The following is a 26616-nucleotide window of genomic DNA, read 5'->3' on the forward strand; positions in this document are numbered from 1 at the left end:
GTAGAACAGACATTTAGTCTCACCCATCAAAACCCCACTCACAATAAGATTTTCCTTCTCCAAAGAGAGCAAAAGAAATTTTAACACCTCTGGAAAGAAAACCATAGAGGGAGAAGAATGAAAAACAAGAACCTGAGAAAATACAACTCCAAAGAAGTAGGGTATTTCAATTTTAACACTCATTCTTGTAACACCCTCATCTTTGGAAATTTTGGGGGATTCCTCTGGTTGATTTTTGTGGAATATTTCTGGATGTTATGGTTCCCTTGTCACTCTTGAGTCTATGGACAATTTGGGACAAATACCCCTAGAAGAAATTTGTATTAATAAGTATACCGGAAAATAGACTGTAATGCATATGGGCAACATTAAATGTGTAACCTGGATCAGGCAAAAAATAAAATCATTTACAGAACCAGTTTATCTCATCCAAATGTGACCCAAGCTTCCTGGGTTCTCTCTCTCTCTCTCTCTTTCAAACTCTCCTGAATTGTTTATGTCTATTTCTTTCTACAAACTGGTGGAGTCTCTTGAGGCCACCTGGTCTCCTGAATGCACCCTGTCAGTCTTCCATAGAGTCACCTTCTGATCATGTGTCATTGTGCTCAACAGAACTTTCTTAGTGTTATTATTATTATTATTATTTACTAATTTTTCTCCCAACTCATTAGGAAGTGGACTTTGTGTTGTGGAAGGTTGGCATCTTTTTCTCTTTTCTTCATCTTTTTTCCTGCATAGGCCAGAGAGATTTCTGCCTCCACTGAATTTCTTCTCCTCCGATTGAGGCCCTCAGATTTACATCTTCAAATAACAGTCTATTTTATTAATCTTGCATTACTTGCTAGTGAATTTATATAATTATAGTATAAAATATAGCTTCCATCAAACAGTAAAGTAAAAGAGATAATCAACAAGTTAGCAATTTATCAATAATTACTATATACAGTGAATGAACTAATTTTAAATGTCTGATTTGGATCCACTTTTTTTTTTTTTTAATTTTTTTTTTCAATGTTTATTTATTTTTGGGACAGAGAGAGACAGAGCATGAACGGGGGAGGGGCAGAGAGAGAGGGAGACACAGAATTGGAAACAGGCTCCAGGCTCTGAGCCATCAGCCCAGAGCCTGACGCGGGGCTCGAACTCACGGACCGCGAGATCGTGACCTGGCTGAAGTTGGACGCCCAACCGACTGCGCCACCCAGGCGCCCCTGGATCCACTTTTAAGCAGATCAGATGTTAAGTAAACAAGGCACATCTGTATAGGGCAGTTCTAACAAGGAATTTAATAGAGCCACACCTTTTTAGAAAAAAAATCGTGGTTAAATATATATAACATGAACATTACCATTTTAAGAAATTTTAAATGTGCTGTGGCATTAAGTACATTCATGTGTGACTATCACTACCATCCATCTCCAGAATTTTTTATCACCCCCAAAGGAAACTCTGTACCCATGAAACACTAACTCCCCATTTCTCTCCCTACCCCCAGCCCCTGGCAACTCCATGCTACTTTCTTGTCTCTATGATTTTGACCACTTAGGTACCTCATACAAGAGGAATCATACAGCATTTGTCTTTTTGTGTGTGACTTCACTTAGCATAATGTCTATAAGGTTCGCAACCCTTGGTTTGCAACCCTCTTTGGAGCTTCCCAGGTGTAATCTGAAATCAGCCTCCTAGGTGGAGGGCAGGGAAAGACCAAAGAAAGCAGCAGGCCACTCCAGGATGGTAGGTGACAGTTTTAACAAGCAAAAGGAACTTACATAGGAGGCTTGCCTTTGGTGACAGCAAGACAAATAGATCCTCACACCCACCTGCCAAATCTTCAAAAGTTTATTAAGAGGCCTAACTGGGTTCAGTCATGGTATACCCCGCAGGTGTTCTCAACACCACATACTATCTGAAGGCTCTGTCCTTGGAGCGCTTCTGGGAGCAGGAAAGGCAAGTGGAACCCACATTCCAAGGACAGGGGAGGGTGTGAGACTTCCAGTGCCTGGGTCCAACTCACGGGTCAAGTGGCGGTCATGTCTTTTCAATTACCTTCCCCAACACTGTTCCAAGTGCTTTTCAAATATTAATTCACATAATTCTTCATCTTTGTATGTTCCCCAGGGTCTAGAAAGTGCTTTGCGTGTGTTAGACATGAAATATTTGTGGACTGAATTTTGGTAGGGCTTAAGCATTTCCAAGTGACTCTGCCTGCTCTTCTGGTTGGAAAGTTAACAAAAGGAGCCGGTTTCTTCTGGGTCATAATCTGACACTAGGTCGCAAGTTTAAAGAAGCCCTTTATTTTAGCCACCACATTTAGGCTAGTTTCCCACTAGGGAAAGGTTAAGAGGGAAGTCATTCCTGAGTGATAGAAACTGTAGGAAGAGACTCAACGTTAATTAAAGGTTTCCTTTCTACGGGGACAGCGATCACCTCGGGGAAGCCTCAGGAAAAGGGAAGACCCCGAGGCCAGTTGGCTCTGACAGGTACCCGGGTGGCGGGACGGAGGAGGCGGGGCCCGAGGGGGGGCGGGACCTGCTGGGCGGGGCGGGGCCTCGGGCGGGGCCTGTGGGGCGAGGCCTGTGGGGCGGGGCGCGCGACTGCGCCGGGCGGCGATGGCGGCGGACGGGGACTGGCAGGATTTCTATGAGTTCCAGGAGCCGGCCCGGAGCCTCCAGGACCAAGAGAACTGTAACGCGAGCCCCGAGGCCGGGGCAGGGTCGGGCGGGGGAGGTGACGGCTTCCCGGCGCTGGCCTGCAGCTTGGAGGAGAAGCTGAGCCTGTGTTTCCGCCCCTCGGGTCCCGGCGCCGAGCCCCCGAGGGCGGCCGTGCGGCCCATCACCGAGCGCAGCCTCCTGCAGGGGGACGAGTGAGTGCGGGCCTGGCCGGGAGCGGGCGGGAGCCCCCTCTGCCCCTCGAGCTGCCCTCGTCCAGCTCTCGTCCAGCCCTCGTCCTGCCCTCCGGCCCTCGGTCCGCAGCCTCGGCGGGACTCCGGCCACAGGCTCCTCCCCGCGCCCTCCTTCCGCCTCCACAGACTGGCGAGTCCCCGCCCTCCCCGCTTCCCCGCTGGGCTCCCTGGGGCTTTTGGCCTCCGGGCGCTCAGCTATTTAAATCCCCGCTCCTCGGCCCTCCACGCTACTCTCTCTCCGCTATTGCCCTCCTGCTCCCTAGAAACCGACCCGGGTCTGTTTGGTTCGGAGAGGAACCTGCTTGCCCGGAGCCAGTAGTTAGAGACAGCACCTCTTCGGGCACGTGTGTAGCCAGTCATTCATTCAACTAGCATTAATTTAAGCTCTCAGTGCCAGAGGCTGCTTCGCCCCGGGGATACCAAGGTGACTGAACATACCCCTGTCACATAGGGCACAATTTAGGCCGGGGGGGGTGGACTTGCAGACAAATATTTGTATGGGTGTGACATATTCTCCTGGACGTAAGTGCAAAGTATAGGAGATTTTTTATATAGGACATGTGGGAGAGGCAGGAAAGGCTTCACGGGGAAAGAAATGTGAAAACTGGATCCTGATTGGGTGAGTGGGAGTTTGCCTGGCAGATGAAGAAAGGTCTAGCAATACAGCTCGCCGATATGGCACGTGCAAAAGTACCAGCGTTAAAGCAGCATTTATGCCACAGAATTTATTGGCTCCATCTGAGAGCCCCGGTGGAGTGCACATCACCACAGAGGCAAAAACGAAAGGAACTCACTGGTTACTAACGACAGGGATCTCTTAGTCTGGTAGGTAAACACGTACATTAACAGGTCATTCGGATAGAACCGTCTAAGTGCCATGATAGGAAATTCATAGGGATTTGTGAGAGCTGGTTAAGGGGGAGGCAGAGTTCCTGGGGGACACTTCATTTAACTACTAGCCTAGCCTTAACTAGCCACTTAAAGTTTGGCTAAGGGTTGTCGTTAGGTACCAGGGTTTCACCCCAAAAGACAGTAAAAGGGGTGGTGAGGGTGAGGGAGCCGAGCATATGGTATAGGTGGCTGGGGAGGAGCCCTGGAGAGGCTGAGGGTTCAAGTAGTGCAATAAACAGTGTGGACATGGGTGGGGTGGGTTTTTAGAGCCCTGATGGAGTGGAGAGATTAGAGGTTAGGGAAGGATTCTTGAGAGATGGAGAAGGATCCACAGGCACTGAAAGGGCCTTCCAGCCTGATTCCTCTGTGAATAAGGTAGGAAGCTTGAGAAGGATTTAGGAATGGGGGCCTTTAAACACTGCCTTGGCAGTGGTTCAGGCCCAGCTATGCTGGGGACCACATCATTTCATTGACCTGCCCGGTGTGGAGGGAAGAGTTTATGACGAATTTATACACGCATGTACGTAGCTAGTAGCAAAAGATGACATTTTTGAAAGTCTGTTCCCAGAGAAGATAGTTTTACATATGTGTAGATTTATATATTCTGAATCACAAGGACTCAGAACATATTCTGGATTAAAAAAATGATATTTTGGGTTTTGGGTTTGTCAAGAGTGACTTCTCAAAACAGATGAGTGGTTTGTACACAAATAGTTAAGGCTTCCTATTCTTGCTTCACCTGTACTGTCTAGAAAGTAGTTTATTTTAGGGGCACCTGCGTGGCTCAGTCAGTTAAGCGTCCCACTCTTGATTTCGGCTCAGGTCATGATTTAATGAACTGAGTTTGAGCCCTGCATTGGGCTTTGCACTGACAGCCTGGAGCCTATTTGGGATTCTCTGTCTGCCTCTCTCTCTGCCCTCCCTGGCTCATGCTCCATCTCTCTCTCTCTCAAAACAAACAAACTTAAAAAAAAAAACACTAGGGGTGCCTGGGTAGCTCAGCCGATTAAGCCTCCGACTTTGGCTCAGGTCATGATCTCACAATCTGTGAGTTTGAGCCCGCATCGGGCTCTGTGCTGACGGCTCAGAGCCTGGAGCCTGCTTCCGATTCTGTGTCTCCCTCTCTCTCTGCCCCTCCCCCGTTCATGCTCTGTCTCTCTCTGTCTCAAAAATAAATGTTAAAAAAAATAAAAACAACACGAAAGTAGTTTATTTTAGTCTTTGCTTAAATCTTAGGTTGATGTAAAACTTAAAAAAATAATTTTGTTACTCTTGATGATGGTTTTTAGTAGATGATATGTTGGTAGTAATGCATGATGCTTGATTTGGGAATGCATAACAAACCTCTTTCTCTCTTTTCAGGGGCTGGGGCTGGTCATCACTCACCCCTTTCTGTTGCATAAATTTCTCCATTTATGGAATCCAAAATGTCCATCCCTGCTCCTCAAACTAGAGAGAGTTGAGAATTCTTTCACTTAGATATTGCCTTGGCTTAGGGCACTTCGTTTAACTTCTCTGAGCCCCACCTTTATTTTTGGCTACATATGGATTGTACTTACCTGCTAAGATTTTACTTTAGAAAGGGTATCATGTAGGATTCGGTGTCACAGGATTTTGACCTCCTTTGACTTTGTCCTACTGGTTGTTTATGACGGGTTGTAATACTTTATGATAAGGATGAAGGCAATTCATGTCTTGACTGGAGAATTCTAGAAATCTTCCACTTAAGTCAGCCCTGTGTCCTTCCAACTACAACTGTTGTGACCTTGGTGGAGAGAGAGTACTGTTAATTGTCCTTCACTTTCTTGGAAGATCAAATTCACCCACAGTCTCTCCTAGTGGGTGAAGTATTGCACTCCACTTGCCCTCTTACTCCAGCCTCATTTAAAAAGAAGCAAACAAGCAGTCGCCAAAACTCTGGACTGTCTTCACCTACGAGAATATCCTACTTGAGTTCCTAACCAGCGTTAGGTATATAGTCAGTTATTTGGTATCTGAAGTGCTTTTACCTAGGAAGGTGTGGGTCAAAAACTCAGCACGTTTAACAGTCCGCAACTGTTGCCTCTGATTTGAGCACTTTGGCATTGGAGAAGATTATGATTCGAACAGAGAGGAGAATAGGAATGAACTATGCATTTGGGAGATGTGCAGGGTAAACGAGCCAGTTTCCTAGAGCTTTTTGGGTTCACGTTTTCATTGAAGCTGATGTGCGTTCCAAAGCCAGACATCATTTTGGGATTTTATGTTTTTTTGGCAGTTACCATCCTATTGCTTCTTCTGTTTAGCACCAAATCCCAAATTCATTAAATCAAGTATGTTCCTTCTTTATTTTTAAGCTTGCATTCTTATTTTTATGCCTCCAGTGGTCTTGTTTTTGTCTCTTTAGTGGCTTACACATTTGGAAAAAAAACCCCACTCAATTGTTTAATGGCTTATTCATGATTAGATATCTGCCATATATTTTAGTTTTTTTTCCCTTATGACATCTGTGTATCTCTGCCCACTAAGTCACTTATATATGTAATGTTTAACTTACCCAATTAAATTTCATCTCATTTATGTCTCTAAAGTCATTCATATTTTTCATACAATGTCAGGTTTGATTATGCTGATATTACTTTGGTACTGAAATCTGAATTTTGATCATGAAATTGGAGTTTGCTGTCCTTGTCTGGTGTGGCTTGGGACTTTCCTCAGCATGACTCATGTGAAATAATGCTTGGAGTAATAGAACTGGAAGGAATATCTGGTATTCTTGTCCAAGCTTCTCATTTTATAGAAGGGTTGCTCATACCTAGAGAGGTTAAGGGGCATAGCCAAAGACTCATTGTTTGAGAAAGAATGGAAACAAGAGTCTATGTTTTCTGAATTTTAGTCAAGCACCCTTTCATTTTACTCTGTTGCTTCCCCAAAATGCTGTCTGACAATAAGGAAGGGTAATTGCATTGGATATAACCTTTGTGCATTTTATTGTGAATTCCTGTTTCTTTTCCCCTTCATTTATCTTAGTCCTTAGCCTGTTATATTACAAAATAGATATTAAACCCTAGCCTCACACTGAGACTGAATCCTTTCTCTAAAAAGGATAAAAAATTTTGGTTAGAGAAAGATGACTCACCCTATGAAATGACCAGTATATTAGGAAGTTATTGAAGAAAAATAAATGTAAAACATAGTGTGTGTACTACTTGTGTGGCTCTGTAAACATTACATAAGCTGCCTGTGTTTTAGTTTCCTCATCTGCAAAATGGGGATAATTATGATTCTTCATAATATAGTTTGTGAGGATTAGATGAGTTCATATATGTAAATTACTTAGGACTGCGCCTGGCACCTAGAACAGCGGGAATGTTAGCTGTCAACTTTGAAAGAGTTTTTAATCACCTGGTCTTGTCAGCCTGATTAGCTGATTTTCATTTAGTGTTATTTAGGAGGCCCTTCTTTTTGGTGTTTTTCTGGAAAACAGGCCTTCTGTTGTTTTGCTTTGTTATTTTTTATTGCATCTTTCACTATAGTATTGCATGTTTATTTAATAAAAGACATGTAGGATGTTAACCTTCATTGATTGTGGTTTTCTTCTTTTTAAGGATTTGGAATGCCCTGACCGATAATTACGGGAACGTCATGCCTGTAGACTGGAAGTCATCCCATACTAGGACCTTGCATTTGCTTACACTGAACCTCTCAGAAAAAGGGGTAAGTTAAGAATTGAGCTGATAGTTTCTGACTAACTGATCCTGAGGATGGAACTAAAAAGTAGCCTTTCTATTTCACACATGTTCATTGGGTTGCCTCTTATTTCCAAGTTTCTAGCAATTGGAGTGGCCCACTGTTGCCATCTTGGCTCCACTACTGTCAGCTTGCTAGCACTTTCCTCCAGTTCTTCCCCTGCACACACTCACTTTTGTATGTTTAGCCAAATCTTCATTACCTGTGTATGAACACCAGTGATGAGCATTTTTCTCCTGAGCTTAACTAGCATAACTTTAGTGTGCTGAGAAAACTCAGTTATACATTGAGGGTACTGGAATATCAACATAGAGTTAACTTTCTGATGAATTTAAGGACTTGTTGGACATGACATGTTTTCGGAAGACTCTGTTTCTGTGAGTATTGGGGAACCTAAAAGACATTACAGTTCAGGGCGCCTGGGTGGCTCAGTCAGTTAAGTGTCTGACTTCGGCTGTGGTCATAATCTCGCGGTTCCTGGGTTTGAGCCCCATGTCGGGCTCTGTGCTGACAGCTCAGAGCCTGGAGCCTGCTTCAGATTCTGTGTGTGTGTGTGTGTCTCTCTCTCTCTCTCTCTCTCTCTCTCTCTCTGCTGCACCTTGCTCACACTTTGTCTCAAAAAATAAATATACATTAAAAAAAAAAGACATTACTGTTCTTGGCTAACTGAGGCTGCTTAGGATTCCTTGGTATTGTAATGTGAAGATGTCTTAAGTGTGATCACAATTGATAGGACATCTGGGGTGGGAGTGTAGAAAAGGGAAGATAATTTAATGTTTATTTATTTTTGAGAGAGAGAGAGAGAGAGAGAGAACACGCAAGTGGGGAGGGGCAGAGAGAGGGAGACACAGAATCTGAAGCAGGCTTCAGGCTCTGAGCTGTCAGCACAGAGCCCGATGAGGGGCTCGAATTCACCAACCACGAGATCATGACCTGAGCCAAAGTTGGAAGCTTAACTGATTGAGCCACCCATGTGCCCCTAATTTTTTTTTTAATGCAGAGATTTTATTTTCCCCTTCCCTTCCCTTCCCTTCCCTTCCCTTCCCTTCCCTTCCCTTCCCTTCCCTTCCCTTCCCTTCCCTTCCCTCTTCCCTTCCCTCTTCCCTTCCCTTCCCTTCCCTTCCCTTCCCTTCCCTCTTCTCTTCCCTTCCCTTCCCTCTTCTCTTCCCTTCCCTTCCCTTCCCTTCCCTTCCCCCTTCCCTTCCCTTCCCTTCCCTTCCCTTCCCTTCCCTTCCCTTCCCTTCCCTTCCCTTCCCTTCCCTTCCCTCTTCTCTTCCCTCTTCTCTTCTCTTCTCTTCTCTTCTCTTCTCTTCTCTTCTCTTCTCTTCTAAGTTTATTTATTTTGAGAGAGAGAGAGAGTGCAAGCAGGAGAGAGTGGCAGAGGGAGACAGAGAATCTCAAGCAGGCTCCATGCTCGGCGTGGAGCCCGTTGCGGGGCTCTATTTCACGAACTGTGAGATCATGACCTAAGTTGAAATCAAGAATCAGATACTCAACTGACTGAGCCACCCAGGCGCCCCAGGAAGATAGTTGTTTTAAGTGGAAAATCACATTGTTGGTTTATCTAAAGGTGATGAAAAATGTAGCCAAATTATGTTAAGTTTCTGGGCCTGACTGTTTGAAGTTCCTTATCATGTAACAGTGTAAACTCATGCCAGATTTTTTGGCACGCTCTGTATTTCATTAAGTATAGTTGTGTAATTGAGCGTATAATGCAGTGGGGCTGTCATTATTTTAAATAGTATTGCTAATGTTTTATGAAAACAGTTTTCTTAAATATATGATTCAGGAAAGCCTGCTGCTATTATTTTCTAGTAAAATAGAGAATTTTGCTTCTATTTCCTAGTATTCTAGTAGATACAGAAATCTTACTGTATGTTCCAGTTATTAACCCTACAAAGCTATTTTGTTGACCAACCTGGCATATGTTTAGTGAAAAGGAATAAAACAGCATACCTTATGCTCTATCTTCTGTTTATTTAGACCCTAGCTATCATTTTGGGCTTAGTTCAAGTTTCCCTTCCTCTCTGAAGCTTCCTATTACTGTTTTAGCCTTTGCTGATCTCATGGAATTATACAATTTTAGAGTTGGAAGCGACTTTAAAGGACACTTAATCCACCCTCTCACTTGGGGGGAATCCCCATCTACAGCATCTCTGACAGATGGTCATTTAGCCATGGCCTAAATCCCTGTGCGGGAGGAAAATGCACCTCTCTCTGTGGGAATCGGTTACACTGGTGGGGTTGTGAAAATCTTCAAGGACTTATCTGTCCCACAGGGGTTAGCCCCGTTGTCTCCTGGGTACTAATCCTGACAGCACATTGTTCATGTTTCTAACCATTACTTTGTTCTCTTATTAATCCTATGTTTCAGGGTCTGTCATTAGATTGTGACTTGCTGGCAGGTGTCTTTGTAATTGTGTTTTTAGTAGCTATCACTGTGCCTGGCACATAGTGAGTACTAGGACAAGTTATGTTGAGTGAAGGAATGTATGATCTCGTCAATGAGACCATAAGGTCAGAGACCATGATGGAAAGTTCTTTTTTAAAAAGTAGCTATTTTTATATTATTTAACATAGTGCTAAATCCATGATAGCCAATTAATGAGTAATTTTTTGTTTGACATAATAAAATATAGCATAGAAGAGAGCCTTTCATAGTTTCAAATGGAAGTACATTGCAGGATGAATGGGACACTCTAGTTTCATTGAATAAAATGTATGTCTTGTATAGTTCTTAGATTGCACTTTAGGAAGTCACTCCCTTTTTCTGCCTTTTGGTTGTTGTTTTTAATTCCAGAATAATGGTATGGCTGAGGGTAGTTGATTAGTAACCACTTGCAGTTTGGTACTAGTAACTAATCTTAATTATAAAAACCTTATCTGGAAACCTCATCAGATTAAAGTGGACAAGCGATCATCCATCTGTCATCTATCTGTCTGATGAATAGAACTGAAATTAGAAATTAGAACTCTGTTTCTCAGGAAGGAGTGGCACACATTAAGTTCCTTAAGAACAAGTGGGCAGCGTGGAACTGTATAAGAAGCAACCATCTCATTCCATTAGATAGCATATCATTACATCTTTTTTAACCTGAGTTATCTTGTTTAGCATTGCCACCTGTGCTCGATCCTTCCCGTGACTGAATTGTGTTAAATTTGCCTTTTGGAAGCATTCTTTAGTTTATTCCAATTGTAAAACAAGATCTATAGGATTTTTTTTTTTTCCTTGACGAAGGGAGAAGACATTTCTTTTGCATTAGGCTGAGGAAAACCTTTAGGAAAACCACGATTTGCCAGATTTCAGCTTTTGATTTTTCTTTTATTGAGGTTTAAGATGTTTAAGACGGCACACTTCTGAATTGGATGAGTCTTTTCTGGAGTAAGGCAACTAGTACGTTCCAAATTCTTACATGGGCACATTTTTTCCATCCGAAGCAGCTTCAGTTTCATACAGGGCAGTAGAACCACCGGCTGTGTGTCTAACCTGGCACAGGAAGGAGTGATGGGAACGCTTGGCAGAGAGAAGACACACTGATGCCGAATGGGAGAGTGAATAATGACACCCATGACAGCCAAGGTTAGCTTTCAAAGCCCGAAAGGGGTTCCAGCCCTTAACATATGCCATCTCTGTGGGGAATGGACTTGGCTCAGTCCCGGGAAAGATGATCTGGGATCATTATTTCTGTTGTTATGGAAATCTATTCTAATGGGTTACTGGTATCACTTGTGTATCTTGGCAATAGCTATGAAAATGATTTCTAAATCCAGTGCCGGTTTTGAACATGCTTAGATGATAGAAGGCTTCGGAATCACATTGCTTTAGGAACCTCTCCTGTGCCATCTTCCTCCTCCTGCCATGAGCATTTTTTCAGGGACAGGGAACGTTGTTGTATGCACCTTTTCATCTTCAAGAGTAGAAGCAGGAAGAAGATGATCCTATCTTCCTTAGGGGTCACTTCAAAATTAAAACTTTGTGAGGGGAAAAATAAATCTGTGGTCCTCAGATTATAATGAAGATTGATTTTGGGAAGTGTTAAAATTTAAGGACCTGTGGAGATAATTGTTAGGTCTCCTCTCCATCATCCTGTACATCCTTACGACTACCGAGGCACATGTCATCTCCACTTCTATAATTTTGAAGTCAAACATTCTCCCATTTTAGTTGCTTTTTTTTTTTCTTTCCAACTTTAGACTTTATCCATTTACTTTACATCCAGAGGATGAGGGTTTGGGTCTTTCTCAGTCCTCTCTCCAACCCCCATCACCAAAACTTTCCCTTCCCTTGTCTTTCCAATATAGTTATATTAAGATATTTGGTTAAGTTAATTTTAATCATTTACATTGACTGTTTAAATGTTCACAGTTGACCCATTTCCGTATATCATGAGAAATTTCCTCTTGTAATTTTTTTTTCTTAGGGTAATAATAATTGCCTTGTTTTTTTTTTTTTTTAATTTTTTTTTTTTTCAACGTTTATTTATTTTTGGGACAGAGAGAGACAGAGCATGAACGGGGGAGGGGCAGAGAGAGAGGGAGACACAGAATCGGAAACAGGCTCCAGGCTCCGAGCCATCAGCCCAGAGCCCGACGCGGGGCTCGAACTCCCGGACCGCGAGATCGTGACCTGGCTGAAGTCGGACGCTTAACCGACTGCGCCACCCAGGCGCCCCGCCTTGTGTTTTATTTAAGTTACCATTAGCTCACAGATTCAACTTCAACAGAGCCCTGAAACTCACTTTAGTAAGTGACATACACCAGATAATCTGTTAGTGTCTGTCTTTCTTCCTCTTGTGCTTTTCTTAACGTCCTGTGCAATAACCATTCTCATCTGACCTGGTCACTCTCTCGTTGAGCGTCACAGCCAACATTCTGGGTTCTTTACTTCACTTTCATTACGAGAATGCCCTCACCTCTTTCTTGTATTAGATCCTTTGTCTGCTTCCTTTCTGGCTTTCCTCCTGGTTTTAATGCAGCATATTTTGCAGTAGCTGTCTGAGAAAGGGTGTATGAGGTCAAATACTTTGAGAACTTGAATACTTGAAAATGTCTTTATTCCAAGCTCCCATCTAATTGTTTGTTTAGCTGGAGATAGGATTCTAGGGTGGAATGTATTGAAACATGGAAATAACAGTAATCGTTTTCTGGCTTCTTTGGTTGCTGTTGAGAGTTCAAATGACATTTTTGATTCTTGATCCTTTTAATGTGTTTTTTTTTTTTTTCCTCTCTCTGGAAGCTTTTAGATTCTTTTTTTCATACACGGTCTGAAATTTCACAATGGTACGCTGAAGGCCACGTGCAGGCCTTTCCTAGGCCGATGGTCCGGGAAGAATAGAATGGGGAGCCATGTCATCACCATAGTGCAGCATGGAATTGCAGTGTGTGGGGGGAGAGACCCTGGAGCACAGCGTTGCTCCTCTCCCTGCCTGATGTTCTGAAAGGCAGCCCACCAGCGGTTCCTTGCACTTCTCACTGCGGGTTTCCTACTGGGTGGGTTGGATTCACCCTTACACTTCGGATGCTTCTGTATGAGGAACTAGGGAGGCAGTAGGGACTGCCCTGAAGTCAAGGGCGTGCTTTGATTTAGGCCATAAACTTCAGCCTCCTGAGGCCCAGAGCAGAGTGGAAAATGGCAGTGAAGCAAACAGAAACTTCCAGCACAGTTAGGTTGAAAGATCTTCTTGGAACCTAGAGAGATTTTATTTTTGGAAAGAGAGATGTTCCACTGTAAGGCAAAGTATGACCCCCGTGGACAGTGCCAGGGAGTGATTCTTGATCTTTTACCCCGAATATTAGAAGTTAGTTTGCAAGTAATTAACTTTATGTCATGTGTGTAATTTTAACATCTACTACTTTTACTATTGGATTGTTAACTAAATAACATTCGCTGCTAAACCCGCCTGTTGCCTCCTTTGGGTGTCTCTATCATTCCCTACAACTTCCTAACAAATACTGTGTAAAACATTCTTCTCCATGGAAAGAGCAGCTACGTGTGTGTCTGTATTGGGCAGTAGGGGTGCAGGCAGCATTCATGCAGGCAATTTCATGTTTCCTTTCCATTCCCCTCATTTGTGTTTGAGGTGAATACATAAAGCACTTCGTACACTGCCTAGCACACAGTGATTGGAGTCATTTCTCCCTTTCGAGGGAAGACTCTTTACCCAGACACTGTGACTTTGTTGTGATCAGAATGTCCTGCTTTTAACAGTGGGTTATTTTGCTTTTAGATAAGTGACAGTTTGCTCTTTGATACATCAGACGATGAGGAGCTGAGAGAACAGCTGGATATGCATTCAATCATCGTCTCCTGCGTTAATGAAGAGCCCCTCTTCACTGCAGACCAGGTATTGTGGAGAAATTCATCGAGGAAAGGAAAAGAGAACCTCGAGCTGAAGGACAATTTCTAACTGTGGCAATAAGTGACGGGTTGTTGGAATCTACTGATTTTTCCCCGCATTTTCTGTTTATGTAGGCTTATCAGTTAACTCCTCCACTGAGAAAAGAAGAAAGTGTATGTAATCCGAAGCAGATGGGATTATGCTAGTTGGGAAGATTCTTCAAGATAGGCAGTTTTCCAGTATAGACCTTGTTAAATCAGTGCAGCGAGTTATTACTAAGGGAGGGTTATTGCTTAACCTGAAATGACAAAAAATATTGTGAGTTTGGTACTTTTTTTAGGGTTGGCAAGACATGACCAACTCTGATGTATCTGTGTAGAAATTACCCAGTTCCTCTAAAAGCCTGTGTAAAAATCATTAGTACTTATTAGAAGTGCGTACTGTGAACCCGGAAAGAAGTGAGCTTTATTCCTGTGGCATGCTCTCATAATGTCAACGCTGTGTTCATGTAAACCGCTTGAATCAGCTTTCTCATTGTCTGAATACTCTTCCCACTGCTGTTGTGTTGTCAAAATGTGGTGTAAGAACTCCTTCTTGAAATAACATGCTCGTGGCTGCTCTGTGAATGCTACCACATTACATTTTTAGGCTGGAAAGATGAGGTCGGGAAAGAGATATGTTATGGCAAGGATGGGAGGAGTCCATTAAAATGTGCCATTTTGTTGCTCTTTAGTCATATTTGTGGTTAGATTATTGTAGGCCTGGGAAGAGTGTGGTGCTTAAAATGCCAGATAATAGGTTAGAGGGCTGTGGGAGGTTGATCATGATATCTCAGGGAAAAACGTGACCCTGTGAGTTCACGATCTCCTCAGTAATCTATCTGCCTGAATGCCGTAAACTGTTCCTGCTTCTGAGACTTGGAGAAATAGATTCTGCAGCCTCCTCTGGCATTTCATTGTACGGTTTTATGATGCCTATTTGAGAAAATCTTCTTACTAATTACCATAATCCCCACCTCCTTCAGATTTACTTTTCTTTGCCCTTAAGCTTACTGATTCATCCTGAATGTTTTCTTAATAGTTTCTTTTTTCCTTTTTTTTTTTTTAACTTTTAGACCTATTTATTCTAACTGTTGAGTAATTTTTGTGGTTTTACATTCTCACTGACTTCTGTATCCTTCTCAACTTTTAAAAAGTGGAGCAGGACAAGGTACTGTTGGAAGATTCGAGCAGCGTTGCACATGACAGTACATCATTGTCTGAAAGATGGTTCTGAAATTTTCGTGTTTTTGTGCAGCTTCTTTTTTTCGCTTTAAGCTTCTACATGTCACGTAATTTTTGAATATCTCTTAATCTTTCATGGAATTAATATATGAAATTCCTTTTCTGCCATTAAAGGAAAATTTTACTGCTATAAAGGTAATTTCTTGCTTTATTTTTTATACTGTTGTATTTCAAAAATTTTATGTCAGTTTGATTAAATGGCTTTCGATTGATTACTTGCATGTGTCATATGGTGAATTTTCTGTATTTGCTTTCTTTTGACTGTAACGATGATCTGGTTCTAGCATGTGTAAGGTAAATTGTACCTGTGTTTTGCACCATTTCTCAGACCTTCAAGATCTGATAGATCTACTGAATCATGATGGGCATATTAAATATTATTCTGTTTAATTTTGTGTTCAGCATATTGTAAATTTTATTTCCTTGATAAACCATGTTCACTCTTAACAGTCAAAATTGTGATTATTCAGAACACCAACTCCTGCACAGTGTTGGTTAGTGGATATTTCAGTGCCCTTCTTTTCCGGTTGCCTCATGAGCGCCATGTTGCAGAGAGATTGTTTTTCCCAAGTATATCTGATTAACAGTGGTGTGTGTATTTTGGAAGGTTATTGAAGAAATTGAAGAAATGATGCAGGAATCTCCAGACCCAGAAGATGACGAGACACCCACGCAGTCAGATCGGCTGTCGATGCTGTCCCAGGAAATCCAGACTCTTAAGAGGTCCAGTACTAGCAGTTATGAAGAGAGTAAGACACCCTCCTTCAATCCATGCTCTTTAGACTTCCTGTGCATCTCAAACCATCTCCAGAAAGCTTTCACTCCAAAGGCTAAGTTATGCACCCTTCTTCAGCCCTCTAGTAATACTCGGGCATATCTTTATCATTGCTTAGGGACTTTGTCACATTCACCTTTGAATCCTGTACTAGTCGGCTTGGGCTGTGTAACGAAGTAACACATGCTGGGGGCTTAAACAACGGGCATTTATCCTCTCAGAGGTCTGGAGGCTAGAGGTTCAAGATGAAGGTGTTGGCAGGTTTGGTTTCTTCTGGGGTCTCTCTCCTTGGCTTGTAGATGTCTTCTCTCTGTCCTCCCGTGGTCTTCTCTTTGCATGTATCTCTGTCCTAATCTTGTCATTTTATAAGGACACCACTCACACTGGATTAGAGCCCACCCTAACAACCTCATTTTAACTTAATTATCTTTGTAAAGACCCCATCTCCAAATACAGTCACACTCTGAGGTCCTGGGTGTTGGGACTTTAGTGACATCATAGCCTCACATGAGGAGAAGTGCTGAGAAAAATCTGAAGTGGGCTTTAGGGAGTAGGCCTTCCTTCTTTCTTCCCAGTCTTCAAAAAAATTCACACATTGGGCCATATGTGATTAAATATGTATTTAGTTTAATTGTTTCAAATCGACTTCTGTCTTTTGAAGTGTGCTAGAACCCTGCTAAGTTGCTTGCAGTTTCTTGTCAGCAGGTAGTTTGGGTACTCTCCCTCAGCTTTTGTGTTTGTTCTGTTTCTTGTTCAAGCTTTTTTTAGTCTTGACTGGAGTGCTGTTGGTGGGATGATTGAGTTAGACAAGTAAAGAATGTTGTTACACTTCTCAGCCTCTTGAGAAGTAACTTTGCTGCCTACCTCTGCTCGGTTCTGCCCACCAGAAGTTTGAGGATTATGAGAAGATTGTGAACAGTTTCATTGCTTAGAGGATGGTGTCTGCTCTTTTGGCATGAAACCCCCTGTTGTGCTCGTCTCCCGAAACATTTTTGTCTTAGTATCTGCTGTGCTTTGCTTCTGGCCGCAGGAGTAAAAAGGCTCTCGGTATCTGAATTAAATGAGCTACTGGAAGAAATTGAGACTGCCATCAAGGAATACTCCGAGGAGCTGGTGCAGCAGCTGGCCCTGCGAGATGAACTGGAGTTCGAAAAGGAAGTGAAAAACAGCTTCATTTCTGTTCTCATTGAAGTGCAGAACAAACAGAAAGAGCACAAAGAAACAGCCAAAAAGAAAAAGAAACTCAAGAACGGCAGCTCTCAGAATGGGAAGAACGAGAGAAGTCATATGCCCGGCACAGTAAGTGGTGTTTTGCAGGAGTCCTTGAGCACTTGGAAGCTGCTTCCGTGGTGGTCCCAGCGCTCCAGGCCCCAGGCAGGCAGGAGGCGCCTACGCATGCGAGTGCTTCTCACCGCGGCGCCCACAGGTTCTGGTGGAGAATGCCACTGTGCTCAGCAGTTTCAGAAAGGGGTTCTCTGGGTGAGGACACAGTGGTTTTCTGGGTATGGTTAGGGGAGAAGTAAGTGGAAGGAAGAGGAGGAAGAAAGAAGGAGGGTGTCTTAAAGGTATCAAAGCATTAACGGTGATTATTTATGTTTGGCTGGTGGGCGTATGAATGGTATTATTTTCTTATTTTTGCTCATCTTGCAGGAGTCATATAATAAACAATTAAAAGGGGGTGCCTGTAAGGGTTGCTGAACTGTGCTGAGCCTGAAAGCACAGACTGATTCGCAGTCAGATTCCTCCTGATTTATCAGCGAAGTTGGAACATGAAGGCATTGGAGGCAGTTTTATGTGACATCAGCCATTTGCCTGAGTGTTTGGCAGATTAGAATATTTCTGACCGGGGACGAAAAAGTTGAGAATATGTGCATCTTTGACTCTTCATGTAAAATTTCTTGTTTTCTGCTTTGTCAGTTTTCTTAAGTGGTCCTCTTAGTTTCACGTGATTAAAATCCATCATAAACATTCACTAATTAATTTTATGAGATGTGTTTCTTTATTGGTCTTAGGGCCACTTCATTTTTTTTTGATCATTTGAGGCCTTATATGTTGCCACCTTCGTATTATTTGTGTGTGAAGAAATGTCAGTTTTGTTTTTTTGGACTATAATGGTTCTCCAGAGGGATCCATTTTTCTAAGAGGAATGTCCCTTTTTCATTCTTGATACTGATAACCTGGTAACACGAATTATCACAAACTAGCTATTATGGTTTGTAATAATGTAAGTTCTGCCTTTAAGTCTTGATTTGTTTTTTTCTAAAGAATACTTATATCAAAGAAGTAGTTCTCACTAACCAGCCTCTCATGGAATCCAGGAAAGAGAATGCAGTTCTGGGTTGCTGGGTCACCAATGAGCAGTTGATACAAACAAAGAGATCTCGCCGTTTAGCCCATTCATTGTCTGCTTGGGCCTGTGAGTAAATACATGGTCTTAGTGTGATGTCCACTTGTGTATAGAAAGGACATAGCTTCAAAACATTTGTTTGAATATACAATTCTGGAAAGTGTGCTTTAAATTTCTGGAGCAAAATTTGGATGTCATATTTTTTAAAAAAATTGCACCTTTAACTTGCCCTATTATACAAGTGTGATTAAATGAAATGCTTAGTTAAAAAGTCATAGCGTGGTTGGTAATTTCTGTCTGTCTGCTTTTAGGAATTACATGTAAACCCTCCATTTATTGGTGTTAACACTTGGCTGAGGAAAATAAATTTGTCCCTAGAGGGGTTTAAAGGCTTCTTTTTGTAACTCCTATATAAAAAGGGTTAGAGTGGATTCACTGTGTAATTGTACATGGCATTTATATTGAGAAATGGATTTGGCAAGGCAAGATTTAGCTCTTACTCGAACCTTTATGAGTCATGAAATAGATTCATAGTAAAAGTCCGTTTTTTCACAGTATTTGGATCTGCGAAGTTGCTTCTCGAGTCCTGATCTACTATTTGTAACAAAACCTTTAATCAGGTTACTGATGGCCTTGCTGAGCTCGTGGTACTGGTTCCCTCTAAGCTGGAGAAAGACCATCCCATCTGTGACTCAAGGATCCCTGAAACCTATGATTCTGAAAATAGTGGTGGGTGGCTCAAAAGAACCTTAAAGTGAAGTGGCCAATTGGATACACAGATTGCAAAGGATAGTACCTTGTTAGACACTTTATAGAACACGTGGTTTGGGCAGAGCCTGATCTCTAAGAGTTAGTTATCAGTGACACAAATTTCTAAAAATTGGTGACCTTCTTACAGATACCATGTATTACCTGCTTTCTAACAACATTGGTCACGTTTTTCTTTTTGCCATAGATATTTTTGTTTTATTAGCAGGACGTGGTTTTCTTTCCTTAAGTATGGAGTAGCCTTCCTTCCATTTTTCCTTAAACATGTTTCACTGAAACAAAACATCAGTTTGTGTTTGGTATAACCCTCTACCCATGTTTGCTAGCTGTTTGCTTTGGTCCAAAGATACTGTAATGAAATATCTGGGTGGGAATAGAGCAGAGTTAAACTATTTAGGTGTTAATTTTGGAGACATTTTGTTTCAAACATTTTCTTTTTTTTTTTTTTTTTAAATTTTTTTTTTCAACGTTTATTTATTTTTGGGACAGAGAGAGACAGAGCATGAACGGGGGAGGGGCAGAGAGAGAGGGAGACACAGACTCGGAAACAGGCTCCAGGCTCCGAGCCATCAGCCCAGAGCCCGACGCGGGGCTCGAACTCCCGGACCGCGAGATCGTGACCTGGCTGAAGTCGGACGCTTAACCGACTGCGCCACCCAGGCGCCCCTCAAACATTTTCTGTAGGGAAAAAAAAAATTGGGGGCTGAGGGATGCTATTTAGATTGAGCACTAGACAGTTTTGGGGAGACAGCTGGGGAGGGGCGTAGAAATACTATTAAATATAAAGTATTGAGTATCTTATACAAGTGAAATCTTATCTTTGTTTTAATTTTTAAAATCTGCATGTTGGATAAGACAAAGAAATATCCATTCATTCAGCAAATGAATGACTAGGAGTGTAAGAAAGAAAGACTAGACAGTGTAATTTCTGGTAGTAATAAATGCCACCAAGACAATAAAAGGCTGGGTAAGGCGGTCAGTAGCAAAGCTGCCGGAGAGCTGTTTTCTGTAGGGTGGTCACTATGTCACTGCTCCTCCTGATGGGCAAGGTCGGTTGTCCTGTCCTTTTCCAGGTCTCTGTTTGGAGAGGAGGTTAGAGGATGGTTCTTCTCTTTAGGAAATGAGACTTAAGAGAGCAGAAAACTGTATCTCCTATGTCCTGTTGTTCAGCATCAGGAGAAAGAGAGCGGTGGGAGTGGAGATTGGAATGGTTGATGGGTACTGTCTGTTAATCACTATGATGACCTGTGTGCATTTCTTTGAACTGACTGTGCTCTTTGGGCCTTGGTGCTTTTATACGTGCCCTTTCCTTTTCTGGAGAGCCCCGCTTTTCCTGTTTCCCCCAGTCCACTTGGAGGACTTTTTTTTTTTTTTTTTTTTTTTAAGTCAACCTTCAAGCATTGTCTTCCTTTCTTAGAGCCTTCCTCGGTGACTCTTCCTCCAATGCAGAATTGACTAGTCTCTCCTTTTGGGGTTAGTATTATTCCTCGTGACTATTTCTTTTGTCACGGTCACACAGGACTGCAGGTTTTTTTGTTTTCATGTCTGTCTCTGTCAGGTTCCCTAAGGATAGGAAATGTAACTTTATCTTCTTTTATATCCTTAAGCGTAACATTAAGTACTCATTTTTCTGCTGAATAAATGTGTGAAAGAAAGATAAACTTGCAAATCTGTATTTCTACCTTGGAATTTTCTGTCAGGTGTCAAACCCATGGAGGCTGAGTAGCCTATTGATTAAGAACTTTGGGGGAAGAGCTGTGTTTGAATCCAGCTCCTGTCACTGAGTACATCTGTCTCCCTTTGAGTTTTGGGAGGACTAAATGAAATAATGTGTGTTAAGACTAGCATATATCCTGAGTAAATGCTAGTTATTATATGTCCAACTGCCTACTAGCTAGTTGTCTCTGGAATTTATCAAACTAAAGTTACCATTTTCCTAAGGTTGAATGTAGTTCTTACATATTTTTCTTTTGGTTAGTGGAACAGTCTACTCATTCACTGATATCCGTGGTCAAAGGATATACAGTTTTGGAGCATTTTCAAATTGTTCTACAGAAATGAACCTAGTAATAGTGTGAGTGAGTGACCATTTCCCCACACTTCCAGCCAACAACGGATATTATTAGCCTTTCGATCTTTTGTTGATCTGAAAGGCAAATAATGGTTTGATCCGTTGACTGCTGTATTCTCTTGTGAGTTGCCTATTAAGTCACATAAGAGATGTTTTTCATATTTATGAGGTACACATACTTTTAATCTCATAGTATCATAATTTATCATCATCAGCCTTCCCAAAGGCTCATTCACATTGTTTCATTGTTCAGCATCTCACCTAATTTTTGCTACTTTGCACATCACGTAATACCTGTTTGTTGAATTGAAACTTCACTATAAAGGAGATACAATCCCAGAGGATTTGGAGTTGTCATATTTGAATTATTGTTCTATCAGGTGGTCTTTTAAATTTTATTTTTTTGCCAATCTTCTGTTTGTATTGAATAGAGTCACAGATTATTGAATTTCAGTGGCAGTTCCCATGAGTACAAGAACAAGTCCAAGTATACCAGTTACATTTTATTTTTTAAATTTTATTTTTAAAAAGTATTTATTTATTTTGAGAGAGAGAGTGGGTGGGAGAGAGAGACCGAGAGAGAGGGAGAGCGAGCGAACCCCAAGCAGGCTCCACACTGTCAGTGCAGAGCCTGATGTGGGGCTTGAACTCATGAACTGTGAGATCATGACCGAGCTGAAATCAAGAGTCAGACACTCAACTGGCTGAGCCACCCAGGCGTCCCACTAGGTATGTTTTAATTTAGCAGTGGTTGTCACCTAGAGTTACCTGAAGTTGTAAAGATATTAATGGGTACTCGTTTGGCATCATACCTCGGCGTATGGATGAAATGGCCATATTTCCTCCTTTAGAATCCAGTAATGTTTTTAAGTTAAAAGTCACATATAAGGTTATGTATTCTAAGTCTAGGGTTGCGAAGATAGGAATGAATAGTTTTCTGTTTGCCATAATCACATTGAACTTTCAAGAGCGAGTTCTCATGTGTTGGACTTAGCACCAGCAAAAATGTATAATTGCTTCAGTATAACCCGAAGAAGTTTATTTTGAAAACTCGTGGGGTATTAGGAATCAGTAACTCTGTTGTGAAAAGAATCATATTGCCCTGGTCTGTTGCTTTTGGGGGTCGGGGAGATAACTGCTTCAAGATGGGGGACAGCTAGGGCTTGGATGATAGATACTCTTTCTTATATCTTTCTTTCACAGATGCATTGCTCTGTATTTATGAGTCATTTAGCTCAGATTATGATGAATAGTCAAATCTATTTTGTTTCTCTTTTGCATGCAAAAATGCACCAGTAATAGTTTTCATTTAATCTTCACCAAAGCTGACTTTAAGGTAAGAGAAATTTATTTTCATTTAGATAGCTCCTATTAGTTTGTTCTGAAGTTATTCCAAATTGTGCTAGCTCTTAGCTTAGAAGGATCTGTTCTGATACACCTACTTGAATTTGGGGCTTTTGTTTATAATAAGGTACAACTAGCTTTTTTTCTTCCCTTTTTCCTTCTTTCTAATTTGGAATTTTTAAATTTCACATTTGCTAAGATGATACAGACTGAGGATTGACAAGGCAAACTACTGCCGGAAGGCCAAATTGGCCCTCTACCTGTTTTATAAATAAAGTTTTATTGGAATACAGCCATGTCCATTCATTTCCATATGGTCTATGGCTGCTTTGGTGTTACAAGGACAGAACGGGATAGTTGTGACAGAGACTGTGTGGACTGTAAACTTACAGTATTAACTCTCTGGCCCTTTATAGGAAAAGTTGGCCAACTCCTGATTTAGACTAAAATTGAGTAAAATTAAAAATTTGAAGAAAAAAAGATGCAAACTCCATTTAAGTGAGTTTGTATAAAAAGATCACTATACTATGACTAAAATTTATTATAAAATGTAACCTTATTTTATCTGTGTGTGTTGAGTTCTCCTTTCCTCAGAGCCCCATCCAGCAGCCTGAGTTGTGCCTACATGTGGTGATGCCTTGACCATCTCCAAGCCACATGCCTAAGGCAACCTGCCTAGCAATAGACCTTTGTGTCAGATTCCCAGTAGCTAAGTGAAGAGAGCCAGCGGGTAGACCAGTTGTCCTCTAGATTTGGGGCCAAATGAAAAACTTAAAAATGTTGGCAGTCCTCTGGGTACATTGTATTTATAGACAGCAATAAATAGTAGTTTAAAGAAGATAGAATAGAAATGGAAAAAGGACTGATTCCCTTCCCCCACTTTTTCTAAGTAGTGGTACTTGAGAAGATAAAGTCTACCCTATATATGTGAATGTAAATATTAATATATTTTTGGCAGTAATTTGTTGGTTATATTTGATAGCATTTCTCTGCAAATTTCTTGTTTCTTTTTTAAAGTATAGTTGACACAAGGTTACATTAGTGGCAGGTGTATAGCATAGTGATTTGGCAACTCTATACATTATGCTATGCTCATCACAAGTGTAGCTCCCATCTGTCACCATACAATGCTATTACAAGAACACTGATTATATTCCCTATGATGTACCTTTCATCCCCGTAGCTTATTCATTCCCTAACTGGAGACCTGTACCTCCCCCTCACCTTCACCCATTTGCACCCCCATTCCCCTGGCAACTACCAATTTGTTCTCTGTATTTATGGGTCTGTTTCTGGTGTTTGTTTATTGTTCATTTTTTTTTTTTTTTTTAGATTCCATATAGAAGTGAAATAATATGGTATCTGTAGGACTTACTCATGTAGCATAATACACTCTAGGGCCATCCATGCTGTTGCAAAGGGTAAGAACTCATTTTTTTTATGACTGAGTAATATTCCATCGCGTGTGTATTGATGGACATATCTTGACTATTGTAAATAATTCTGCAGTAAATATAGGTGGTGCATATATTTTTATGAATTGGTGTTTTTGTTTTCCTTGGGATCCAGTCAGTAGTGGATCATATGGTATTACTATTTTTAATTTTTTAAGGAGTCTCCATATTTTTTTTCATGGTGGTTGCACCAATTTACATTCCCATTAACAGTGCATGAGGGTTCTCTTTCCTCCACATTCTCGCCAACACTTGTTACTTCTTGACTTTTTTGATACCAGCCATTCTGACAGGCATGAGGTGATATCTCATTATGGTTTTGATTTGTATTTTCTTGAAGGTTAGTGATGTTTGAGCATCTTTTCATGTTTCTGTTGGCCTTCTATATGTCTTCTTTGGAAAAGTGTCTACTTAGGTCCTCTGCCCATTAAAATTTTTTTTTTGTGTATGTTTGAGACAGAGAGCGTGAGCGGGGGAGGGGCAGAGAGAGAGGGGGACACAGAATCCAAAGTGGGCTCCAGGCTCTGAGCTGTCAGCACAGAGCCCGACACAGGGCTTGAACTCACAAACCCACAAGATCATGACCTGAACTGAAGTCAGATGCTTAACTGACTGAGCCACACAGGTGCCCCTATTTATGGGCTTTCTAACTAGTTCTGTTGATCTGTATAACCATTTTTGTGCCAGTACCATACTATTTGATTATTAGTTTTGTAGTATATCTGGGATTGTGATACCTCCAGCTTTGTTCTTTTTCAAGATTGCTTTGACTATTTGGGTCTTCTGTGGTTCCATACACATTTTAGGATTATTTGTTCTAGTTCTGTAAAAAATATTAATGGTATTTGGATAGGGATTGTGCTGAATCTGTAGATTGCTTTGGGTATTGTGGACATTTTAACAGTATTGATTCATCCAATCCATGAGCATCTTTCTCATGGTATATCTTTCCATTTGTTTGTGTTGTCTTTAATTTCTTTCGTCAGTGTTTTATAGAAGTTCTCAGAGTACAGGTCTTTCATCTTCTTGGTTAAATTTATTCCTAGGTAATCTATTCTTTTTGATGCAGTTGAAAATTGGATTGTTTTCTTTATTTCTCTTCTGCTACTTTGTATTAGTGTATAAAAACACAACAGATTTCTGTGTATTAATTTTATATCCTGAAACTTTACCGAACCCATTTATTCTAGTATTCTGGTAGTCTTAAGAGTTTTGTAGATATACTAACATGCATTTGCAAATAGAGTTTAACTTCTTCCTTACCTATTTGGATGACTTTTATCTCTTGTCTGATTGCTGTGGCTAGCGTTTCCCGTATTGTGTTGAATAAAAGTGGCAAAAGAGGACCTTGTCATGCTCCTAAAGCTTTTCCTTAAGAGTATTGTGTTAGCTGTGGGTTTGTCATCTATCGCCTTTATTAGGTTGAGGTACATTCCTTCTTAAACCCACTCTATTGAGAATTTTTATCATAAACACCTGTTGAGTTTTGTCAGATGCTTTTTCCTGCATCTGTTGAGATGATCATATGGTTTTTATCTTTCATGTTGTTAATGTGATACATCACTTTGATTGATTTGTGAATATTGAACCATCCTTGCATCCCTGCAATGAATCCCACTTAATTAAGGTGAGTGATTCTTTTAATGTATTGTGGAATTTGGTTTGCTAATATTGTGTTGGGGATTTTTGCATAAATGCTCATTAGGAATATTGGCTTGTAGTTTTCTTTTTTTTGGAGTGTCTTTGGTTTTGGGGTAATGCTGGCCTCATAGAATGAATTTGGAAACTTTCCCTCCTCTTTTTTTTTTTTTTTTTTTTTTATAGTTTGAAGAGGATAGGTATCAACTCTAAATGTTTGGTAAGATTCACCTGTGAATCCATCTGGTTCTGGACTTTTTGTTTGTTGAGAGTTTCTGATTACTGATTAAGTTTTGTTATTAGTAATCAGCCTGTTCACATTTTCTATTCCTTCCTGATTTAGTTTTGGAAGATTGTATGTTTTTAGGGATTTATCCATCTCTTCTAAGTTGTCCAGTTTGTTAGCATATAATTTTTGATAGTTTCTTATAGTCTTTTGTATTTTTCCTTATTATAATAAGTATTCCTAAAAAATTAGCATTAGGGCCATAAAATGGAAGGTCAGTGTAGGATGGAGAGAAACTTGGATGTGTATTATTTATTGTTTTAATACTGCACACCTATGAATTATTAGTTTAGATGTAGAACACATTTATTTTATGAGAAATAGTTCTGCCTAGACAAATGTATGTCACTACCAGTTTTTGTTAATCATTATCTACTATTGATTTTTTGCAACTGTCTTTTTGTGACTGGTAATAGTGAGCTTTCATGACACAGCAGTTAACTTAGTAAAAATCAGGAGTCTATTCTTGACTTCTTATGCCTTGGAGAGGTTTGCTAATTGTTTGTTAATATAACAGAAATTCACATAAAGCCTTGATATGGCAGGAAATTGTATTCTTTCTTTTTTCTTCCAAGATTTTGTTTAATTCCAGTTAGTTAACATATAGTGTAGTATTAGTTTCAGGAGAATTTAGTGATTCATTATGTACATATAACACCCAGTGCTCATCACAAGTGCCTTCCTTAATGCCCATCACCCATTTAGTCCATTCCCCTACCAACCTCCTGTCCACCAACTGTCAGTTTGTTCTCTATAGTTAAGAGTCTCTTGGGGATCCTGGGTGACTCAG

At 41.0% G+C, this 26616-nt stretch overlaps 1 protein-coding gene across 4 annotated transcripts in view; it reads left to right on the plus strand.

Moving 5' to 3' along the window:
• The first annotated feature begins 2589 nt into the window (after window positions 1–2589).
• Window positions 2590–26616, plus strand: part of FEZ2 (fasciculation and elongation protein zeta 2) — a 43535-nt gene continuing 19508 nt past the window's right edge. For all 4 annotated transcript variants that reach the window (XR_006960313.1, XR_006960314.1, XM_047069488.1 and 1 more), the window contains exons 1-5: window positions 2590–2863; window positions 7381–7489; window positions 13750–13866; window positions 15751–15892; window positions 16949–17217. Coding sequence is in view for 2 of the 4 variants with exons in the window: in XM_047069488.1 (XP_046925444.1) it covers window positions 2610–2863; window positions 7381–7489; window positions 13750–13866; window positions 15751–15892; window positions 16949–17217 (891 nt within the window). In the remaining 2 variants the exon portion in view is untranslated. The remainder of the gene's footprint in view (window positions 2864–7380; window positions 7490–13749; window positions 13867–15750; window positions 15893–16948; window positions 17218–26616) is intronic.

The sequence above is a fragment of the Lynx rufus genome, unplaced genomic scaffold, assembly GCF_022079265.1.
Source record: "Lynx rufus isolate CCGP_SWC_20201006 ecotype Redwood Valley unplaced genomic scaffold, mLynRuf1.p SCAF_8, whole genome shotgun sequence".
In the NCBI taxonomy this organism is placed as follows: domain Eukaryota; kingdom Metazoa; phylum Chordata; class Mammalia; order Carnivora; family Felidae; genus Lynx; species Lynx rufus.